This window comes from Amphiura filiformis, unplaced genomic scaffold (genome assembly GCF_039555335.1).
Source record: "Amphiura filiformis unplaced genomic scaffold, Afil_fr2py scaffold_48, whole genome shotgun sequence".
NCBI classification, from domain to species: Eukaryota; Metazoa; Echinodermata; class Ophiuroidea; order Amphilepidida; family Amphiuridae; genus Amphiura; species Amphiura filiformis.
In genome coordinates this window covers 155327-177926 of record NW_027305512.1, presented here as the reverse complement: position 1 = coordinate 177926, position 22600 = coordinate 155327, and the positions used below count along the sequence as shown (strand labels likewise).

Genomic DNA, 22600 nt, shown 5'->3' with positions numbered 1-22600 from the left:
ATAATATTTTAAATGTTAGGGTGGGGATCACTTCTGGATTAATTTTTTAAGCTCTGTTTATACTTAAAATTTAAATATGGGCCAGCACCTTATCAGCAGGTTTTTTTTTATGTACAAGAAAAATGACATGTTAAAATCAGACATGCAACTAGTATATTGGTTTTACCACCATGCATTTGAATGGTTATGATTCAGAGGACTTTAAATCATCATTTTCTTATAGGAATAATCTGAGTAAAGAGACAAGATATTCACCACATGTGCAATCAAAGTATACATGTAAAGCATGCTATGTAATGGCCCATTTTAACATGACTGTGTACTCTAGACGTTGTTTCTTTCGCAAAACTAGCATAACAGATTCCTGCGAATAGAGCAGTTTTGAGACAAGGCGGTTCTCAAACCACAACTCTTGCCTGCTTTCGTAACTGCCTGATATGATCAGTTTTTGAGAAAAGCACAAAAATTTAGTGCCATATTGATTTTAAATGGAATAGCCCAATATAGTAGATATTGCAGACAGAAGTCAAAGGCAGTATCTTATCAACAGCATTTACATAAATCCACACCTACATACATAGAAGTAACAATTAAAGCATCAGTAAGCAAAACCCAAAAGAGCAAAAATAAACGCAAACAAGAATAATAAAAATATACAATGGTAACATCATGTGAAATACAAAGCATTAGAAACCAAAACTAAAAGCTACTGCAGATCATTTCTGATTGTGGTAGGAAGTTTATATATGGATCCTGAAGTTTTAATTTCACTGGCAGTCAGTTTGACCATAATTCCGATTAAATTCCTTCCCACAACACAATATGTGTAATGTAACAAAGGAGATGAATTAACTTCCGAGCTGTATCTGTTGTCATGCAATTTGCCTATTACCTTGTGGGAAGGAATTTTGATCACATTGACTTCTGGTGCTTGCTTACTTGCTTATGTCGACATGTCTAGTCGGACTCCGCTGATGGCTCTCCACACAACTCTGTTCTGCATGAAGTTCCTAATGTCTTGTTTCTCTAGTCCAGTATCCTCGATTAGTTGCTTAATGTAGTCCTTCCGTGGCTGTCCTCTTGATCTTTCACCATGTGTAGGCTGCCAGATCAAAACTCTGGAAGCTGCCTCTGTTTCACTTCTGGCACAATGTCCAGCAAATCTCAGCCTTTTTGTTTTCAGCCTTTCAGAGATTGGGGAGAGATTGCCGTACAGCTCCTTATTGGTGGTGTGCGACTGCCAGGTAACATTAAGTGCTTTTCTCAGTAGTCTTGTGTAACAACCATCAAGCGCATTTCTAAACTTTGATGTAATTGTCCAGGTTTCTGCACCATACATCAGAACTGATTCGACTGTAGTGGTGAAAAGCTTGGTTTTAAGATTTCTAGGCAGGCTGCTCTTCCATATCTTGTTCATTGCGGGCCTATCCTCCTCCATGAGTTTCTCTGGTACTCCATATGCTCTTAGGATGTCTAGCATTTTCCTTCGATGGATGGTGTCAAATCGATGAAGACCAGTGCCGCTTGCAGATTGTTGTTGTTTATCTCTTCAATAATTCTTCTCAAGGCCAGTATTTGTGACACTGTCGACCTTCCAGGGCGGAAGCCATTTTGGTTCATTCGTAGTACAGGATCCAGGAAGGGACGAATTCTGTTGAGTAGTAGTCTGTTGTAGGTCTTTGCCACTATGGATGATAAACAGATGCCTCTGTAATTCCTTCCCTCTCTGAGATCACCGCTTTTTGGCGCCCTCTACGGAGGCGCCAAAATATAGGCATGACTTTGTGATTCTTTGTGAAAAGCTTCTAATTTCACTCTTGCTAGATTGACTTCGCAATTGTTTTGCTAAAATTATGCCCAGCTCAGAAATAAAACCACAATTTGCTTGGATTTTATTTTATTATTGTTTTCTGATATGCACAGGATAAAATGGTGAGCGTATATTCTTTGTTTAAAATACAAAATTAGGATTTATAAAACACCAAATAAATCCTGACCTTTGTATGGGTTCAACCAGTTTACCGTGTGCCTTAGAAACCCGATAGACGGTGACATTTGACCATACACTAGGATCCACAACATGCTCATCTATCATGGGAACAGTTCTTAAGCCCTAATACATTTGTAGGCCTACTTTCATCCTTTGAAAATTTGGGTACACAAACTCATACTCTGCAACTTGAGGTCAAATTTTGCACTATGATTATGTAATTGAGGTTATTGGACTATGCCATTGGGATGAGACTATTGTGGTCCATAGTGATAAAATCAATTAACGAGGACTCTACTGATGGCTTTTGTTTGCTAATTACCATAGAATCTATATAGCGGTTATTGCCAAAGTTGCAATATGGTGGCACAATTGGGCGGAAAACTGTATGCAAACAACACGGCATATTAATTATACATGTTCTACATTGTTGTATTTTAAAACACTGAAGACCAAAATTGACGTTATTGCCATGATTGGATCATGGAGGTAGTAAGCCTACTACAACTCTGGCGGAAATTCGTTGCCACACCAGCACGTTCTGGTGTTAAAAGCACATAATCGAAGCTAAATATGGGATAGTTCCGTACTATTTTGTATAATAGTTGCAAATGCACATTCAGATTACACTTGCCCTTCCCCACCCCCATTTTCCAATGTTGGGAGACTGTAATGTAGAAATGATGACGATTTTGTCCAAATCAACATTGCAATAGGGGAGCGGGGCAGGATGTTGGCCAATTAACGCTCAGGTGTGGCAACATTTTTCGCCAAGGTTGTAGCTATACTACCTCCATGATTGGATTAAGTAAATAACTAAATCCTGTTATCTACCCAGCAATGTTTGCCTATCATAATAATTGTAACAAACTGTAGACAGAAAAGGCAAACAGACAGAAATTTAGAGTTTTAAATTAGAGAGTTGACAGGAAGTTGTAAGAGTTAAATTGTTATGGATATGATTGGTGTAAGAACGAAAAAGTTGAATGTCAGATCAAAGTCATCCGAGGTGAATTAAGTAATGTCAATCACAAATTGTTACAGGTCATTTGAGGTGGACTAAGTTTATATTTCAAGTTGGATTGTCAGAACACCTTCCCCAATCAGACACATTTCTCTTGTTTGGCTTGACTTTGCAAAGAGCGTCTAATTTCGGTCTTGCTAGATTTACTTCGCAACTGTTTTGCTTAAAAGTATGCCCAGCTTAGAAATAAAACCACAATTTGCTTGGATTTGATTTTATTATTGTTTTCTGATATGTTCGGGATAAAATGTTGTGCGTATATTCTTTGTTTAAAATACAAAATTAATGGACTTCTTTCTATGCTAATATTACATTATTGTTTTAAAGAGAAAAAAAAAGTATCCAAACAGTTGGGCGCCCATTCCTTTTTTAAAGGAATTTTTATTGAATTGGGATGAGATTGAGAGTTGACCACTGTTCAGGTTTCCTACCATGCAGTAATGCCTCATTACAGAAAATAGAGTATGATGTCATCAAGGTTGCATCTCTTTAAAAATTCTGGTGTGATTTCATCATCACCTGCACTTTTTCCCTCATTGATGACCTTCTTTGCTGCCTCGTACTCTTCCTGATCAAAAGCATCTGTTCGCATGTCAAATTCCTGATGCACCTGCTCTATCGGCTCATCCTCATTGGTGATGACTGGTGGATTCCCAAGTAGCTGCTGGAAATGGGAAAACTAAGAATGCAGTCTCTCACTCTCTGTGTCCCCTTTGATCTGACCTTTTTTGGCAGATCTCCTTCCACTGATCTCATTTATCAGATCCCATGCATCTTTGTGCTGGCAATTTTTATCTGCTTTCTCTACCTGGCTGATCTTTTGTTTCAGGATTTCTTGATCAATTTTGTCACATGTCTCTTTTAGGTGATTCTTCCTTGCTTGTAGTTCTGATCTTGATACACTATAGTGCATTCGTGGGTATCCTTCACATATGCTTCATGCACTTCATTCCGGGCACTCTCTGTTCTGGAATCAGTCCAAATTGTCCCCTTATGGCGTTTGGGGGCCTTTGGTATCAGTTCTTCCGTAACCTCCCTGTTTGCCTGTATCAAACATTGATATGTGGATGTAGCATCTTCATTGCCCTCACTTTCATGTTGCAGAGCACTGAATCTATTCCGTACTTTAACAGCATACAGGTCTTGTAGTTCCGTGTCTTGTGCCAAAACCTTCCAGTTGTACCTGATCTTCCGTGGTGGTGTCTTGCCATTCGATCTCAAGCTGAGACGTACTTTAACTGTAACTTCTGGTAGAGAAACCCAAAATTCACATATTCCATGATTGAACAGCAACATTGGAAAACTCTCTGTCTACAGCTCGTTTTCTGGATGATTGAATTTTCAAAGTGACACAGGATGATGAATGAGTAGAAACAGAGTTTGGTTGCCATCTTATTTTAAGGCACATTATTATCAATGTCCTGTGGACAGAGCCTATTGAGCGATTTGAAAACATGGAGAAGGGGTTTGAATGTAATCCTTTCATAGACAAGGAGCCATGTAATTTACCTTGATATCGATCCCATTACCACAGATATGAGGTCCTGGAATTGTCCTTTGAACACCTCGTTTGGTCCTGTAATCCCAGATCTGGAAGAAATGTGAATCAAAATTGATTAAATTAAGAAGACGCCCTATTGCTCATATCATACATTTGAGAATTAAACAATTTATTATGAAACACAGTATACCAAATCCTCATTGCTGGATGGCAGCCATATATAGCCACTGGGGACTTGTGGACTGCAATGATGTAGCCAGGATTTCAAAACTCGGGGAGGGCACAACTTGTAAAAGTACCGACGGAAATATTTTTTGACAACAGAAATTGCGGAGGCGCTGTGTTTAGTGTTAGCTTTGGATATTTAATTATTTTCTTTAATTTCCACCTGGCTAAGCTAAATCAATAAAATAATTAAATGTCCAAAGCTAACATCAATAAATATGGCGTCTCTGCCATTTTGATTTGATTTTGCAATTATACATGCATATCAATATCATTCAGTGTGGCAATGTCAAAAAGGAGAAGGGTCACATCCAAGATTTATAAATAGTGCACACAAAATTGTCCACTGATGGACTGGAACATTGTCCTGGTGGAAAAGCATCCACTTTGTCAGCTTTCCACACTAATTTAACTTTTCTTGCATAGCTCTTTCAGGAAATCAGCATAGTAGGCATTGGTGGTTGGTGTTGGTGGTAGTGTGACCTTTCTCCAGGTAGTCCCCACCAGGAGCACTCCTGCATCCCAGAATATGGAGATCATCAGCTTGCCTGTTGACTTCAATCTTTGGCTTTCGTGGAGCTGAGTGAAGTTATGCATTTCCACTGCGTCAATTGTTCTTTAGTCTCTGGTTGGAAGTGATGGACCCAGGTCTCATCCATGGTCATAAATTGTTGGAGAAAACTCTTGGGATCCACTAAAAAATGATATGATATAAAGAGATGACGAGCTGACACCTTTGACATTTGGAGTTTGTTATGGATAACTGCATGGATGCGTTTCTGGTAGATGCTGAACGTCTGTGGCAATGTAACACTCTATTAGTTGTCGATCTGCCATGATGATGTCAAGAATTTGATCAATAAGTGTACTGTGAGGTGACATTGACTGGCTTTCCCTGATTGGGGTTGTCTTCAAAGCTCTCCCTGCCACGTTTGACTTTGGCAGTCCACATTTTGTCTCCCCTAATAAGGTAGGAGACTATGTAATCAATTTTCAGACTGTAACACGGATGCATGAATGGGTGTATGTTACAAATTTGGCATTCTTTCCTCTTCCTAAAGTTCAAGAAAGAATTCGGTGAACGTCATTTTTCCTCAGATGATGACATCATTTATGATGTGTGCCACTTCCTGGAGGTCCAAGATTCCTTCTTCTACATGTACACAGAAAAAAACCAAAATGCTCCATGACCACTGGACCCTGGTATGTTGATGTGTTCGACTTCTATTAGGCTGTGAATTCATCAATCACTCTTCGCATAAAAGCATGCGTGTCGCCCTAGTGGTGGTGGAAGCATTAAAATTAAGGGGGGTCCTCATATTTTGTTCCTGTTTTTTTTGCATGCGTGGAGCACAGAAAAATTTCAATTTCAAACTGTTGTAGCCACAAATAAAGATTATTTTGGCATTTAATGGGTCAGCATGCACGAGGCATGCAAAATTGAACAATTTTACCCTATAATTTGTGTCCAAAACACCTGCTATTTGGTGCTAAAAAGGAAGATGCACAGGGCAATTATTGCTTTATTTTTTCATCAATTATGATTTTCAGGAGGGGGACATCCTTCCCTTGAAAAGTTTTAATCATGGATAGTGGAGGTAATAGAATTTAGCAAGAGAATTATTAATTATAGGTAAGGAAATTCACACCAACTGACCTATAATACATTAAGTGACCAAACATATCAGAACCACTGGGGATGCAACCAATGCAAACTAGATTTCCAGACTAAACAGAATTTATACTCCATCGCTGAATGATTGCGGTGAATTGAAAAATTCTGCGATGCATCATTTGTTACTTTTGCATTTATACTAATGACGGCCATCACGATTGCAGACAACAATTAAAATGTTCAAAAGGCCACAAAATACATTTTAAGAACATGCATTCCTGTCAATAATTATTGTTTTGAATTAAATCATTTTTGAAATTTATGATCGAGAAAGGTAAATTAATTTGCAAATAGATCCAGTTATTGAAAATGATAGGTTGATGCATTCATGTGTCAAGCGACATTGCTCAGGAGCAGAGATTTGTTCAACTCGCAAAATCGTTTTTGCCTCAGCGATTTGTATCGATTGATCAGCTTGACGCTCTAAAAATGGAAGTAAACACTGAGCATGCTTGAGAACTGCTTTTCTGCAAAAGTGATCAAGTATAAATTCAGCTTAAAGTTCATCCAACTGCACCACACTGAATTACAGTGGATTGATATATAGAGTTTATTATTAACCCCATGAGTACTATTTGCTGATTGGTTGCAAGCAGATTATATATGCTTTATTGAGCCTATCAGCATCTGGTAAGAATGGTGATAGGACTGATGAGGATTAATCCCATGAGTACTACCTGCTGATTGGTTACAATCAGACTATTATGATTTATTAAGCCAATCAGCAACATGGTATTTAGAAGCTGTAATTTAATTGGTCACTCAGATATTATTTTATTTTATTTTATTACATCTTCTTTAGCCTGGGGATACCCAATCAGTAATAACACTGTTTTCCATGGGTGCCCAGGGGTCAAACAAAATACATCAAAAAGTTAAAACATTACATATGAAATATACAAATTCTCAAAAATACATGTATAGAGAAATAAAGCTAAATACAACAATACATTATTAATATACAAGTGTACAGAAACACTTTACCTTGAGACAGTTATCCCAACCACCAGTGATGAAGACATGGTTATCATCAGGATGATATTTGAGAGCAAAGACTCGTCTTCCATGTCCAGATTCCAAGGCTTCCTCTTTGTCTGGTAGGAGCTGCTGAGAACCCTCATATACTTGCACCATCTTTGGAGATGATAAATAAATAAAAGAAAAATTATTTGAATGCCATCAATATGATAAGGATTTCAACAACTATTCCTATACCAAATTATTCTTTTGAACATGAGCCAACCGTTGTTAATCCATAATGAATCCACACTTTGCCAGTAGTTTTTACATGAACGCAAGTTAATGGAAGCGCCACGCCTGGAACTTGTGTACTGAAGCAGTTAAACATTGCCCTTTTATTCTGTAGTTCTTTGGCTGCTATCAACAGAAAAATCATCACTCTTCTTGGAATGATGAGTGCCCGAGTTGAGTGGCAATGAATAAATTGGACATTCCTCATGAAATAATCCTGTGAATTACATGATCTTTTAGCTTGTTTTTGAAAGGGAATTTAATGTTTCACTGTTGTTCATCACCGATTAAAGGAGTATTTCGTGATTCTAGCATCCTCTTTTTATGACATTGTTCAGTAGATATCCACAAAAAAAGCTTATTCTCAAAATTTCAGTTGAATCCAATTTTGCGTTTGCAAGTTATGCATTATGTGTATTACACTCTTCCATATAGACAATGTGTTATGATTTTGTTCTGTGTACCAGGACATAATTCAAATTTCACAATATTTTTACTAAACAAATCTGCAAGAATTTTTTGTACACAAACATGATGCAACCAGAGGTTTCCAGTGGTATTAAAATTTCAACTCTCGTAATTTTGAGAAAAGTAGGGGGATGATGCTGTGGATCACGAAATGCACTTTTAAGGGCCCATACCTAAATACCAGTTTGCAGCCTTCCCCAGCCAAGCTGCAGCAGTTATCTGCAGCCACATGAGCTCCCACTGAATGAGCTTGGCTGGGGCAAGCTGGGCACTGGTATTCAGGTATGGACCCTATCAACTAGCGTTATAGGTGTCTGCATGGTTCAAATATTTTGATATGCAATTTTTTGAGACCAAAAATTGAATTGCATAATTTTTGTTGATTATGAAAATTAAAACTTTAGGCCTATATATTTTTTCTTCATCACTAATTGATTTTAAATTTGGTTGGTGTATTCATATTTTTTTAATATTAAAACCAGTGCCTTAATTTTTCTGACCGCTTGATCCCTGTCTCCCCCTTTTGTTTTTAGGCCACGTAACCCACCCCCAGGGAATTTGTCGACTTTGTCACAAGTCAGACTTTTATCAAATTTCCCCAACCTTTGGTCTGTGACAATACAGATTATAGGGTTGTAAGCTTACCTCATTTGTCTCTGTGTCATACAATCTGATACTGAAATCTTTGCCTGCTGTAGCATATCGATCACCCTCAAGACTGAAATCCAAAGCATTGATCTCATTATGCGGCTCTGAAAAGTAATATGAGTCAGAGGTCAAACAAAATTGATTTTCATTTAATCCTGTGAACAGTACTGCCTTTCTACAGTATACTCAATTTATTTTTAAAGTTATATCTATTTTTAATATTGACATTTTTGGTAAAAAATATGCATTTTTCAATTAAAATATCTCAACACACATCACTTTTTAAAAATGATGAAGTGAAGCTCAGGCAAACTGGCAATATAACAAGGGAGAGAAAAAACTCAGAACCGTTTGGATTCAAACCAGCGCCCCCTCATGATTCATGTTGTTGAGTTCATCACCACACGCCACAACAGCTCATGGTGGATCTGCCAGTGAATTTGATAAACATATGTGACATGATTTGAGACATTGGCAAAAACAGTGTTCAAATTCTTTTGTTTTATATTGTTTTCAGCCATTGATAAATTGCTCATATCTTGGTAACCATATGTCAGATTTTGATTGGGTTTGCATCAAAATATAGCATTCATAAACTGCCAGAAAATAATTTTAAAACTTCTAATTGAAAATCGCCGACATGTGACTCATTCCCCTTGATCATGTCACATATAATGATTTTGTTTTCTCTTAAATGTCTCACGGCCATGTAAATTTTTTTTAAATCAAACAATTTTCAAAAATGACAGCTGGATAAAATGAAGATGACAGTGTGTAGATAAATATCTTAAATAGAGGCCCCCATACTTGTACTCATGGTTTGTACTCATATCATCAGCTATAGCCAAAATATTAAATTCTCGATCATGAGAGCGAACTTGGGTACGCACAGTTATTTGCGTCGAGCGTACTACGCAAAGACCGGCGCTTAAGGCGCAAACACAGCTTTTGAGAATTGACCAATCACACGGTTGTTGCTAGGCAAGGTCAAGGTTCGGTCATGCAGGTCGCGCGATCGTGTTATTCTATGAAAAGTATGCTAACGCAGAAGGTACATCCTCTCATGATCGAGAATTTGTTATTTTGGCTATAGTAGAGAGACATTTGTGTCCCACAGGGGTGTGCCCTGCCTGAGTAGCAACCGGGATCTTGCCCTCAGGCCTCCAAATCTTTATCATGTGACCAATACAGAATATTGACACATTTTAGGGGAGTAGAAAAAGATCCATGTTATTGCCCTTGCCTTGATTTCTACTTACCTACTGTAGTAAATGTCCGATGTGCTGTTGCTACATTATAAACACTGATGCGTCCATCTGCACCGGCACCCACAAGTGCTTTTTGCATGCGAGGATGGAATACAAGACATGTAATGGGCAGACCAGACTTGCTGCCTTCACATAATTTGGATTTCACTTTCCCATCACTGCAGTTGTACACCTGAAAAATTTAAAATGCGCTTTTCCTTTAGATATCCACTCTCACCCTGTGGACGATTAGCGTAAGTCTTTTACAGAGGGAGTGTGGGTTTCAAATGAAATACACAATTGGGTAACTTCCATTTGAAACACTCACTTCAGTTGTGGGTGATATACATGTAGGTAAAGCCATGTATACAGGGGAGTATGGGTTTCAAAATAATTAACTCTAGCTAAGGGACCGATCGTTATTTACGGCAGGGGGGGAATGGGTGTTTTGGCAAAATATCGACCAAAAATTTCGCGTTCCCCCCTCACGTCCGCTCAAAATTTTCGCGTTCCCCCTTGTTTTCCCAATTTTCTCCATTTAAAATTTAACAATCCCCCTCCTGGTTCAACTAAAATTTCAGGTTCCCCCTCAAGACCACAAAAAATTTTGTGTTCCCCCTAAATTTACCCATTCCCCCTGCCATAAATAACGATCGCTCCCTAATTTCATTTGAAAAACATACCCCCTCTGTATGATGAAGATTAAATCTTCCTTTCACAGTGGTATGGCAGATTTCAAAGGGAATAGCCCAATGTCAACTTCATAAACATAAATTAACACTGTATGCTGCCCTCTATAGCTCACAAGGAATAAACTAATAAATAATTGAAATGCTGCCCTCTGTCTCCCTACTCTCTGTACTCCGATGCACGAGAATTCATGCGTAACATGCAACAATGAGACAAATTTTTATTCAGCATTTAAACTCATGATACAAAAGCAGCAAACTGCACATTGGTCCACCAGAAACACAAAGCAGTATATATTCTAGATAGACCACCAATTAAATTATTTAGAGAATAAGCGATAGGAATTTTTATTTTGCCTATCCTCTACCGTGTGATAGAAGACAGGCAGGTCCAATATTTTGAGTAGTGGATGCGGGCGCAGCGGTATCCACTACGATAAAAATATTGGACCTGCCTGTCGCCTATCATAGGTAGAGGATAGGCAAAAAAAATTCATATTGTTTATTCTCATTCTTAGTCAGTTAAATATTATTTTAATAACTGTAAACAATTTTTTAAAGCAAAAACTAAGTTACCGTCATAAAAACTCCCTCATTATAAAATGAAGCGAAACTTGTTTACAACTTCACATATTCTGTTGCGCGTACTGCTAGCGCGTCGCGTATTCCGCACTAGTCTACGCATTACATCGCAATACATACGCGCACCTCTACAAGCGTGTAAGGCATTATCAAGGCGCATGATGGACGTGGGGTGCGTCTACGGCCTGATAAAGCGGCACCGAAATCTTGCGATTGTCCAATCAAAAATGTGTCTACGAACTAGACCACTCCCACTGACTAAAAATTGTCAACAAAAGTCTTAACTACAATGTGTTATTCCAGTTGAAATCATATAAACCCCCTTAGATGGAGTCGCCCATTCGTCAGGTAACCACATTTGAGATTCACTCTCCCTGTGTGGTATATGGTCATGTTTTTCATATGATTTCAACTGGAATATAGCCCATTGTATTATCACTTCCAATTTCTAATAATTATTTTTTGTTTTTATTGAGTCCCATTTACACAGTGAGAAGTTGACTTCAATTGCGACATCAAATTCAGATTGCAACTGAGGATTAGCATAAATCATTTGTGAAATGTTGTTTAATTACACCATGTACACCAAGAATGGTAGTCAACTTCAAAACAAATTGAATACCTGAGTGGAAGAAGGGCCCAACTCCAATTTTTTACAAAAACGAGTTAGACCCAGCATTTTATTGCCAGCAGACTGTTCTTCCATGTGTGTGAAAGATGAGCCAAAATCCACTCTCTAAATAGTCTTCCACGTACACTTAATCATGGTTTTCATGGAAGAAAGGCCAAGTTGGGCCCTTCTTCCATAAATATTGGATTAAAGAGGAATTTTGTTCATCCATGAAATCTGCTTTTCACTGCAATAAACTTTCTTGCTAACCTATAACATGCTTCTACTTGTGCAATTAATGGATAATTACCAAATTTCTGTAGCTATTTATAACACATCTGCTTACGGAACTGACACTTGCAGTATATTAGTGGAAGAAGGGCCCAACTCCAGCTCGTATTAAGACCTGTACCGTTGCCATGGAAACATCATATATAATCCGAATGTATGTAATATTGTATGTTCATGTATTAAAGGTCCCCTGAAGATGAAAACATTCTATCTATAAAACTTTTCCAAATATTAAGTTTTTTCTTAATATCTCAAAAACAGTTTTGATGGAGTTGGGCCCTTCTTCCACTCAGGTATTCAATTGAATTTGGCTTTGACATCTTTTGTTCATATGCTTCAATAACTATATGAACTTGACTTCTAATTGTGTGTTCATTTACACTGCAAAATCACGATTTGAAGTTGAGTTTGAATTTTAAAAAGTTGACCCAGGTCAACATAATTATAAGTTACGGCGACCTGTTTACACACAAATGAAGTCAAGTTGACTTTAGGCTCTGTGTAAACAAGTCCAGTGGTCAAAATATATTTATAGTCTTAGTATAAAACAGTTCTGAATGTATGCTTCCTTACCCTAACTGCCCCATTGCCGCAACCTACAGCCAGTAAGTCACCCTCCGGTGAGAACTGTAGACTATATACGCCCATGTCGCTGTCCTTTTGGGTGATTGACAGCACAAGTTCTGCGCTGTCAAACACACCCGATGACCGATTCTGCTCCTCATTAATGGCACGTCCTGCCCGGATGGCAGCCTCTAATCGTCTTCTGGCCATCTCAACAAGATGTCTGTGGTATACAAATAAAATAAATGTAAAGCTGAAATATTTTGTAATTATCATCAATCACTGCAGGGGTGCAATTGCATCAAACTTTGCATGAATCATTAGGGGTGTGATCAATGGCACTCTTTGTGATCATTTAAGGAGTGCAGAGGCATCCTCCCTAATTTTTCCATGGGGAACATTCCCCCTAAAAATCCTAAAAGAAGAAAAATTTAAGCAATAATTGCCTTGACATCTTCCTTTTACCCTCAAAAACACTGTGTTTTGGGCCAAAATTGCAAAAAAAATTTGCACTTTGCATATTCTGGCCCATCAGATGCCAAAATTCACTATCATTTTGGGCAAAAATAGTCTGTAATCAGTGAATTTACAGACTCCTCTGAATTCACAGACCCTTAGATAGTTTATAAGCTTTTTTACTTCAAGTACCACTCTAAATTCAGCCGGGATGAATGATGAGGAAGTGAAGTTGAGAAAGAAGTTGTTAAACGCAAGTAAGTTAACAGTGAGAAGATGGTAAAGGATGGTAGTACCACCCTGAATACAGCAGGGGTGACCTATGAGGAAGTGAAGCTGAAAAAGAGGTGACCTATGAGGAAGGGAAGCTGAAAAAGAAGACATTACACTCAAGTAAGATTAACAAGACAAGAGAGGAGAAATACAGTGAGAGGAGGGAAGATAGTATTAGTAAAACCTCAGTCAAAGATTAAAACTCAGTTTTGGAGAGAAGCACAGAAGTACTACTTTTAATAAATCTGAGGTGATAAATGAGGAAGTAAAACTGAAGACGATAAACAATGAGAGACAAAGAAAAATTAATGACTTTACAAAGCAGAGGACAAAGAGTACCTCGAACCCTATAATGACAATAAGGAGACAAAAACTAGTGACAATTGCGAGCAACAAAATGCAGCCAATACCACACCAGTACACTTGAAATGCATGTACACAAATGCAGATAGTTTATTGAATAAGAGGAAGGAGCTTGAAGCAAATATTGCCAGCTTGCAGCCAGATGTAATTGCAATTACAGAAGTTTTTCTGAAGAATGCAGAGACGGAAGTTCAAAAAGCTGAATTGAAGTATGAATCACCCTTGTGCAAAATAATATGCGCTGGACGGCGCGGCTAGCAGTACGCTTAATTTGTAAAAGGAAATTTGAATAACATTATATCGTGAGACTATGCTATTTTGTTTTTTATTGATGCATTTAAATGTTGGCTGAATATTTTTGATGAAAGTCAATCTTTGACAAGATGTAACTTTGCTACGGAAATGACAAAATGGTTTTCAGTTTTGGCTTTCCTTACTTAAAAAGGGCTTTAATTTGATATAAAATGATGGCAGTTTGATGGCAAATTTGAATTCACTTGTAGCCTTGATTTTCATACCACGCCTCAATTGCGAGTTATGCGGTGCATAGCGTTGCCGCACTGCATCTTACTGAGAACTCTAGCTTCAATTTGCACACGATAGTTACGCATTCGATGCTAGAGTAAGTTTTGTTATGGTTTTTCGATTAGGACAGCGGTGCAATTTTTTGCACGGAGGTTATTGATTCTGTTAATGTTGAAATTCAGATGAAAGTTATTTCAATGAGTCAACTGTATCTTTTGGGCAAGGTGTGCCTATTTTGGACAGTTTTAAATTTTGCTGAAGTGTAATTTTAGCAACATTTTTTATGCAATCGCCTGTCGTGATCGGCTGTTTACTTCTGAACTTCCATTGCTTTACACAGTGTTATGCTTCAGCGAATCCGACTAGATTTTGAATGCAATGGTCTCTAGCCAAGAATGTGAAGCTATCGGTGAGCAAATTCTTGGCTAGACTTCTCAAGCAAACTGCATCAATCATACTGCATTGCGGTATCGCAATAAAGTTAGTAAATAAAATTGCGGCAAAAAGTAATTGATATACACTAAGCCAAAAAAGAAACTTATAATTTTGCACAAGGTCATATCTTAAAATCCTCTCCATAAAAATGACCAAAAATTGCACACAGGATAACAGCAAAAGGCACTGACATGCAACACCTTCCTGGATCACATTCACAGCGCAACAGATTTCTTTGGCTGGGTTCCAATTATTCGCCTGTACATGAACAAAAATTACACACAGGATTACTTCAATACTCTACTCTAAACACATGTCAGTAACCTAGCAGTTGTCCAACTGACACAACAGTAAAATGCACTGACACGGAACAGCTTCCGGGATCACATTCACAGGCGAATAATTGGAACCCATCCAAAGAAATCTGTTGAGCTGTGAATGTGGTCCATGAAGGTGTTGCATGTCAGTGCATTTTGCTGTTGTGTCAGTTGGACAACTGCATAGTTAGTGACATGTGTTTAGAGTAGAGTATTGTGGCAATCCTGTGTGTAATTTTGGTTAATTTTGATAGACAGGATTTTAAGATATGACCTTGTGAAAAATTATAAGTTTCTTTTTTGGCTTAGTGTATATAGGCAACACACCACACCTCAATTTTAAAGCAATTGCGGCGTAGTGTGAATGGACCTTTAAATTAAGCTGAATTTATACTACATCGCTGAACTGTGATCATGGTGCTTTTTAGCCAATGAGGTACATGTAGAGCATATCTTGTTGCATAGGGAAAAGTATACGTCGAAGAACTGAATACAAGCACAACGTATGGACCAATATATTTTTGTAAACATTTTAGGCCTATAACAAAATGTATATTTCGTACAAATTGTACAACTATAGTTTCTACCCTATGATATAAAAGTTACCTGTTATCAAAGTGTCTGCAAAAAAATGGTCATCGCAAATATCTTTGATGCTGAAAACTAAGGATTTTCACGCAGGGACAGGCCAAAAACCTTACCTCGATCGTAAAATCCAGCCGATGCATGTCATAAATAATTCATTATTCCATTGTGTATTTGTCACTGATTGTGTCCATGTATTGTTATTGCAGCTGCAATCTCGCGTGAGAGCAGTTGTCAAGCTGAATTTATACTCGATCGCTGGATCACCACGTGAATTCGCCTCTCGAAAACCTCTACGAGGTTGTTGCATCGAGCACGCTGACTGGCTTAGCAATTATCAAAGTAGTTTTATAAACCAATCAGGTTAGACGTACTTTACTGGCGAGTCACATTAATTAATACCATAAAAGGCCGTCGCGTTAATTGATTGGCTTACTATTTCAAAGAATGGCTTTTGCAACCAATCACAATACGGGTTATATGACGCCCGTCAGAAATTTTGCATACGTCCAAGATGACGTCATGCCCCAGTGCCACGACTCACGAGGCTGGGTTCTCTGCGAACGCGAGCGAGTTGTATAAAGTCAGAGTCACACCTGTGATTAATGGAGCACATCCACAGCGCATTTGACAGATAAAAATGGAATTGGCAATTCTGAGCAACGGGATTCCATGAAATGGACAATTATGTAAGTTATTCTACAGGATCGGAAATAATTAACAGCTAGTCTGCTGTATTTGAAGTGCATATTGAAGTTTGTAAGTTTGTGATTTCGTATGTTATGTGCAATTGATATTATAGGAAGCTTAAATTGGCAGGCTCTCATGCAATGTATCCGTCTCTTCCGAAAATATATGGACGTTCAGGGCAAGTCATACCGAAGTATGACTTGCCCACACAGGGTATATAGGGAAAAGCATGCTACACATGTACCTTGAAGTATAAATTGATAAAATTCAGCTTTTAATATGTGCAAATTGTATATCTATATCATAAATGCGAGTCGAGTGTTGACATGGTGAACTTGATGTCATGCAAAATGCATGGACATGATGGATGTTGCATGGAACTTAGTCTAACTTAGTTCACAACATAAACTTGCCCCTGGCCTTGTACAAATGTATGGCTTAAAATTCGGACCGCTCGCCAATAAACTAACAGATAGTGAGATAGTATCAGTTTGTGAATGAGGACAATGAATGTATAAGTTCCTTGTACTATAGCTAAACTAATAGTTTCTCGATCATGAAAGCTCATAGGCACGCAATGACAATGGTCAATGTCAAATGACAGCGCCTACCACACACGCACCTTTGGGTAGCGCTGCATTTCCTGTGTGCGTGCCGTGCACAATCGATCGCGCTATCGTCATTCCACTAAACTTGCGACATTACGCAATGTACGCAGTACATTCATACTCTCAAAGTCTCATGATCGAGAAATTACTATTTTAGCTGGAACTTGTTTGATTCATTGACATGATTGAACATCATCAACATGTTGAACTTGAACTTGAAGTTGAGCTCTCGTAGACTCGTGAATTATACAGAATTTGAGCACTATGTCAAAAACTTATTATCTTATTATCATATTTTAATTACAAATTATGAATAAAATTTACTGTCAATACCATGATACCTTAAAACTCTCAAGTTTTTTGCCCAAGTTTTAACACAAAAACGGTCCACAAAACTCCGATGCGAATGTCACGTACGAGACAGACTGCAGCCCAAGTAATGTGGTGACGAGCTCCGCCTTGGGTGTCGAAGGTCAAGAAAATAAAAACATTCCGCAATCGGTAAGCTTACAAGCAAAATATGTGAACATGTTTTGATGATTTAATCGAGTGTATTTGCCACATTTGACCTGTCTCCGAAGTTCTCTGAGAGCAAATTCAAATTCTTGATAAACGACCTCCCCCTGATGTTGACGTCATCTTTCTTGACTGGAGTAAGGCCTTTGACAAGGTCAGTCATTCTATTCTTTTAAGGAAGCTTCATCTGTATGGCATTTGTGGTCCGCTTTGGCACTGGATCGCCTCCTTTCTTTTAAATCGTTACCAATGTGTTCAGTTCAGAGGGGCATCCTCTGAGTGGGTCCCAGTTAAATCAGGGGTCCCACAAGGGTCTGTGCTGGGTCCTCTTTTGTTTAATCTTTTTGTTTTAGATCTTCCAAATTTTGTTCAGTCTCCTCCTCCACAATATGCAGATGACACGCTCCTTTATAGGCCTCTATACTCGGAAGATGACGTCAATATATCATTCAAAATGATTTAAATGAAATTGTTAGCTGGTGCAATATCAATAAGATGGCTTTAAACCCAGACAAATGTAAGGTCATGAGGTTATCCAGGAGAAATGTTGCTGGTCGACAGGTCCCATCGTATGTCATTCTTAATAAGCCCATTGATGTAGTCCAAAGTTATAAATACCTTGGTGTTTTAATTTCCTCTAATATGAAATGGGGTGATCATGTCAAGTATGTTACTTCAAGAGCTTCAAGACTCTTTGGTTTTATTAGGCGGCTGGTCCGTTGTAACGATCCAGATATTCTCGTCAGATTATTTTCCACCTTATGTAGACCCATCTTGGAATACGGAATACCAGGGTGGCTCCCTTACCAAATTGGTCATTTAAAATCCCTTGAAAAAACTCAAAAACTTCTGGCTCGTGTTTGTGTTCCTGCTCCCCGGGGGGAGCTTAGTTACAATTTCAGATTAGAAGTGCTTGGTTTATCTTCAATGCGTAACAGATATATTTACCTTGCTTTGTCTTTTGTTTCAAAATGTTTGTATGGGAGCTAGGTATGATATCAATCCCTTTAAGTTTATCTCAGTGAATCCCCGCCACAACGAGAATTTAAAATTTAGTCACACCTATGCTCGCACAGATGGTTTTAAATTCACTGTTTTCAACAGATTTCCTGCTTTTTTTGATCAACTTCCTCAAGATCTCCGTAATCAACTTCTTTTCAGTTTAAATGGGTTTTAACAAATTCCAAAGAGCACTTCAAAAATCTCAGCTGGAATTGATTTTTATAGAGTGTTTCTTATGTAATATGTTTAGTTTATTCATTTACCCCACTCTAGTTCATGGGGAGAGATCCTGTCTCCTTCGGTGTGATCTCTGTTTTGATGTGTTGTTTTTGCAGAGTTTTTAGGTTTAGCCACTTTGAAAGTGACTTTTGTTACTCTTGGCTATCCTGCCAGAGGCTCTGTGTCTTGTTCTCCTGTTTTTGCACACCGAGGAGTCTTGGATTCCTCATCATGGACTGAGTCTTGCCTTTTAATAACTATATGAAAATAACTCATGTTAATTGCTGGTCAATTGAAAATGTTATATACTTTTAATATTGTGCAATCATTGTATGTGTTTTACTGTATGTTTAATGTTTTTTATCTGGCAAATAAAATGAAATGAAATGAAATGAAATGAAATTTCGGAACTTTTATGTCAAACGCAAACACGGAATGACGTGCGGTAGGCTACTAAGCTCAGGGCTGTCAAATTTTGGAATTGCTTGGCGTGAGACAGAAGCGTACCGGGATTTGCCGACTCCAATGTTCATTTTGACCGATGATTATTTGATCCACGGCGCTCGAGACTGTGAAAAGCGGGGGGTGGGTGGGGGGGGGGTGTAGGAACAACAAATTATTCTTGCCGATGCATGAGAATTTACTCATTTTTCAGCTTTTTGCGTGAGCTTTATTACCTGGGCGTGAGATTTTACTACCTTGGCCCAAGTTGGCATGAAACCGTGAGAAAGTGACCCAACGCGTGAGTCTCACGGCCAATGCGTGAGTGTTGACAGCCCTGTAAGCTACACTGGGATTGGTGCAGGCAGCGTCAGAGCCTTTCCATACCAGTGCGAACGCTACTGCGCCCGGTACAGCGCTCCACCAGGAGATCTCATTCACAATCATTCATCGAACTTCAACCATCAAAAGATTGCTTCAAGTATTCATTTATTCCAAGAACCGTCATAGACTGGAACAATCTACCACAAGAAATAATCAATATCCAAGAACCCAAAGCATTTAAGAACCAGCTCAAAGATCACTTCACCACTTAAAGAAGAACAAGCGCACACCATACCCGATCCGTCTTTCCCCACTAGGGGTGTTGAGTCGTATTCAACTAGAACTAGAACTAGAGCCATAAAGGTGCAGGTGAAGAATAAGGCAAAGTTGACAAAACAAGACGATCCAGTACAAAAGTTGAAAGCATTTCAATGCTTGATCGAACCAATACAAATGTGTGTCAGGTGACAGGTCGACGCTAAATAAACATGTATGATAAACATGATGAGAACACACAATCGCTGGTCATTTCTAAAGATACATTTATATACTCAATCACCTTTGCAGAAAACTAAAGCGCACGCATGACTAGTGCATTAAATCGCCGTCGTATTTGCATGCTGAGCATGCACATGATTTGCTGTTTTTCAAAAGCAACAGCGACAGTGCAACACGTATAGGCCTATATTTTACACCCTCTTGTCAACGTTTACTAAAATTACACACGTAACTTGTGCAGTTGTATTAAACAACAATGATTCAGTGTTCGTCTGATGATGAGTAACCCATGAGTATAAACACAGCTTTACACAATGACTAATTTTACATAGGCACAAAAGGCTGTGTTCATGTACCGTTACTCAGCCAAGAAAGGCAGAGTAGGACCCGCATATCCTATCTTCACAACAACCCGCGAACGTTATACAAGCACAGAGATACGAAAAGCGAATATCTAGTGCCGGTATTAAGCTCGAGCTCCTTCATATCAATCATTGTGATGCCCATAATCATCATGTACTACAGGCAATCGTAATAGGGTAAAATTTAGCAAAACTTTAATCTAGATGAACAATAAGCCCAATCGCTATTGTAACTTCTGGTTTTTTTTAGGACACTTTGACCTCTGACATATCGGGAAAATTTTTGTAATTATTATTAATTTATTTATTATTGTCATATTGTTATCATTAAAATGAAGTCTTTCGGGAGCAAACGATGGAGTGCCATCTACCTCACTGCCTGTGCAAACGTGACCAAAGATTCTGCTACCAGTACTAAAGAAATTGAGCCCAAATGGAAGGTGGTCAAGGAAAGCATCAAAAGGGAACTTACGGGTGAAAAACAAAGGGAATGGAGAAATTATATTCATAAACATAAACATAAACAATGCGATTTATAAAGCGCCTTTTACAAAAGTAGGCAAAGCGCTAAAAGAGAGAAAGACAAGAAAGGAAAAAGAGCTAATCAGTGGGAAAGAGGTGGGTTTTAAGGAGATTCTTGAACGTGGTAATATTTTCTTGACCTCGGACAGTGGTGGGCAACTCGTTCCAAAGGCGCGGCCCCACTGTTGAAAAGGCGCGATCGCCAGCTTGTTTCTTCGAACGAGGCACTTCAGCCCCTTGCCAGGGTAACATGTTAAAACTTGAGGCCGAGAACAGCGACCTTACTTGGAAGTCGATGATTTATAACCTTCCCAGGGGTCTTGAGTTTTGCTGTTAGATCCTGCATTGACTTTCTGCCCACCTTCACTAACCTCCGAACTTGGGACAAAAGAGTCAATGCGAAATGCAAGTTATGTCATAACACTCAAACCCTCCTCCATGTTTGAACAATTGCTCTGTGTCTCTCCAGCAAAGCAGGTATACCTGGCGGCACAATAGTATCCTCACACATTATTAATGTGCTGTCTTAAACCTATGGTGGTACTGTATTCAAAAAGGACTCTGTTTTCTGCCCATTAGAAACCCAAATAAATAACTTTTAACTGAGGAGTGTGCACACTGCTCAATGTGGGCATTTGGGCAATACCTGTAGCATTCTCACTGACATTTGATCACATTTCTATGTTGTATGCATTTTGTTCTTTATTTATAAAGGTCAACCAATGCCAGCCTGCTCCAGGTCTATGTAAGCACCACATCTCTTGTAGATACTCAAATAACCATTACCACTTTAGAGAGCTAATTTGTTTACTCTTCTTTTTATTATTAATTTTACAGGGAATGACATTGTATGACGAAGATTGGCATCCTAAACCAACATGATCAGGTTCAGCTCAGGAATGAGGTGGCATGTACCACCAAGTCTGCAAGTATATGATGCAGCAACATCACCTTACTTACCTCATGGATTTGCTACCTCAAAAACAGCTGCCAAAAACTCTCAACACAGGAAACCACCTACATTCAAGTCAGAGGGTCATGTGGGTGAACAAAGTGCAGGGAACCAAAGTGAAAAATGCTCACAAATTGAAATTATGAGTGGCAAATTAAGTGCAATTGATAAATCTAGCCTAAGTAATAAAGGCATTTTGATTGTAAATAGCTCCAAATGGAATTGTAGATATTTATCAACTTGCAGATTTGCTATCACTGGATTAGCTTGTGGATCATCTACAGTTGCCTCTAGGAGCATGGGTATGCTATGTCACCATAGAGGACATAAAACATTGGGTTCCAACTCGGAAGTGTATGAAAGTTGTTCACACAACAATAGCAATTCAACTGATCTTAATGATGAGTCGTTAAGTGAAATTGTAGCAGAGACCATCCCAAGTTTCTTTGAACACAAGACTTCAAAGTTACCATCTATTGATGGAGAAAGTGCATTGGCAAACAATAGCCATGGTGATGAGACCAGTAGCCATGGTAACAAGGATGAGCTTGTTCCTCCTGATCCAGAGTCTTGTTGTGGTAGTGGATGTGTTAATTGTGTGTATATTAAATATGTGCAAGATGTTTTGGATAGAGACCCGAATGATAGACAAAAAGTCAAGGAAGTATTGGATGAGATTGAAGATTTTAATGTCAGAATGTTCATCAAATTAGAATTAGGTCTGTAAGAAGACATCAGTTTAATCCA

The 22600-nt window shown here is 38.5% G+C and overlaps 2 protein-coding genes across 2 annotated transcripts in view; one reads left to right on the top strand and one right to left on the bottom strand.

Annotated features, from left to right (window-relative positions):
- LOC140144307 (uncharacterized) overlaps window positions 1-17402 on the bottom strand; it is a 45611-nt gene extending 28209 nt beyond the window's left edge. The window contains exons 1-6 of the mRNA XM_072166134.1: window positions 17359-17402; window positions 12775-12988; window positions 10042-10222; window positions 8780-8886; window positions 7400-7549; window positions 4524-4604 (exon numbers count right to left, since the gene is read on the bottom strand). Of these exons, the coding sequence (XP_072022235.1) occupies window positions 4524-4604; window positions 7400-7549; window positions 8780-8886; window positions 10042-10222; window positions 12775-12975 (720 nt within the window). The 5' untranslated portion in view covers window positions 12976-12988; window positions 17359-17402. The remainder of the gene's footprint in view (window positions 1-4523; window positions 4605-7399; window positions 7550-8779; window positions 8887-10041; window positions 10223-12774; window positions 12989-17358) is intronic.
- A 24-nt stretch (window positions 17403-17426) lies between these two features.
- Window positions 17427-22600, top strand: LOC140144308 (uncharacterized). The gene is made up of 2 exons (XM_072166135.1): window positions 17427-17518; window positions 21739-22600. Exon 2 carries the CDS (start codon window positions 21780-21782, stop codon window positions 22578-22580), a length of 801 nt encoding a protein of 266 aa, XP_072022236.1. The 5' UTR covers window positions 17427-17518; window positions 21739-21779; the 3' UTR covers window positions 22581-22600.

What these genes read in the sequence shown, in the direction of transcription:
- LOC140144308 (XM_072166135.1), top strand. Translation starts at nt 21,780, where the DNA reads ATGATCAGGTTCAGCTCAGGAATGAGGTGGCATGTACCACCAAGTCTG.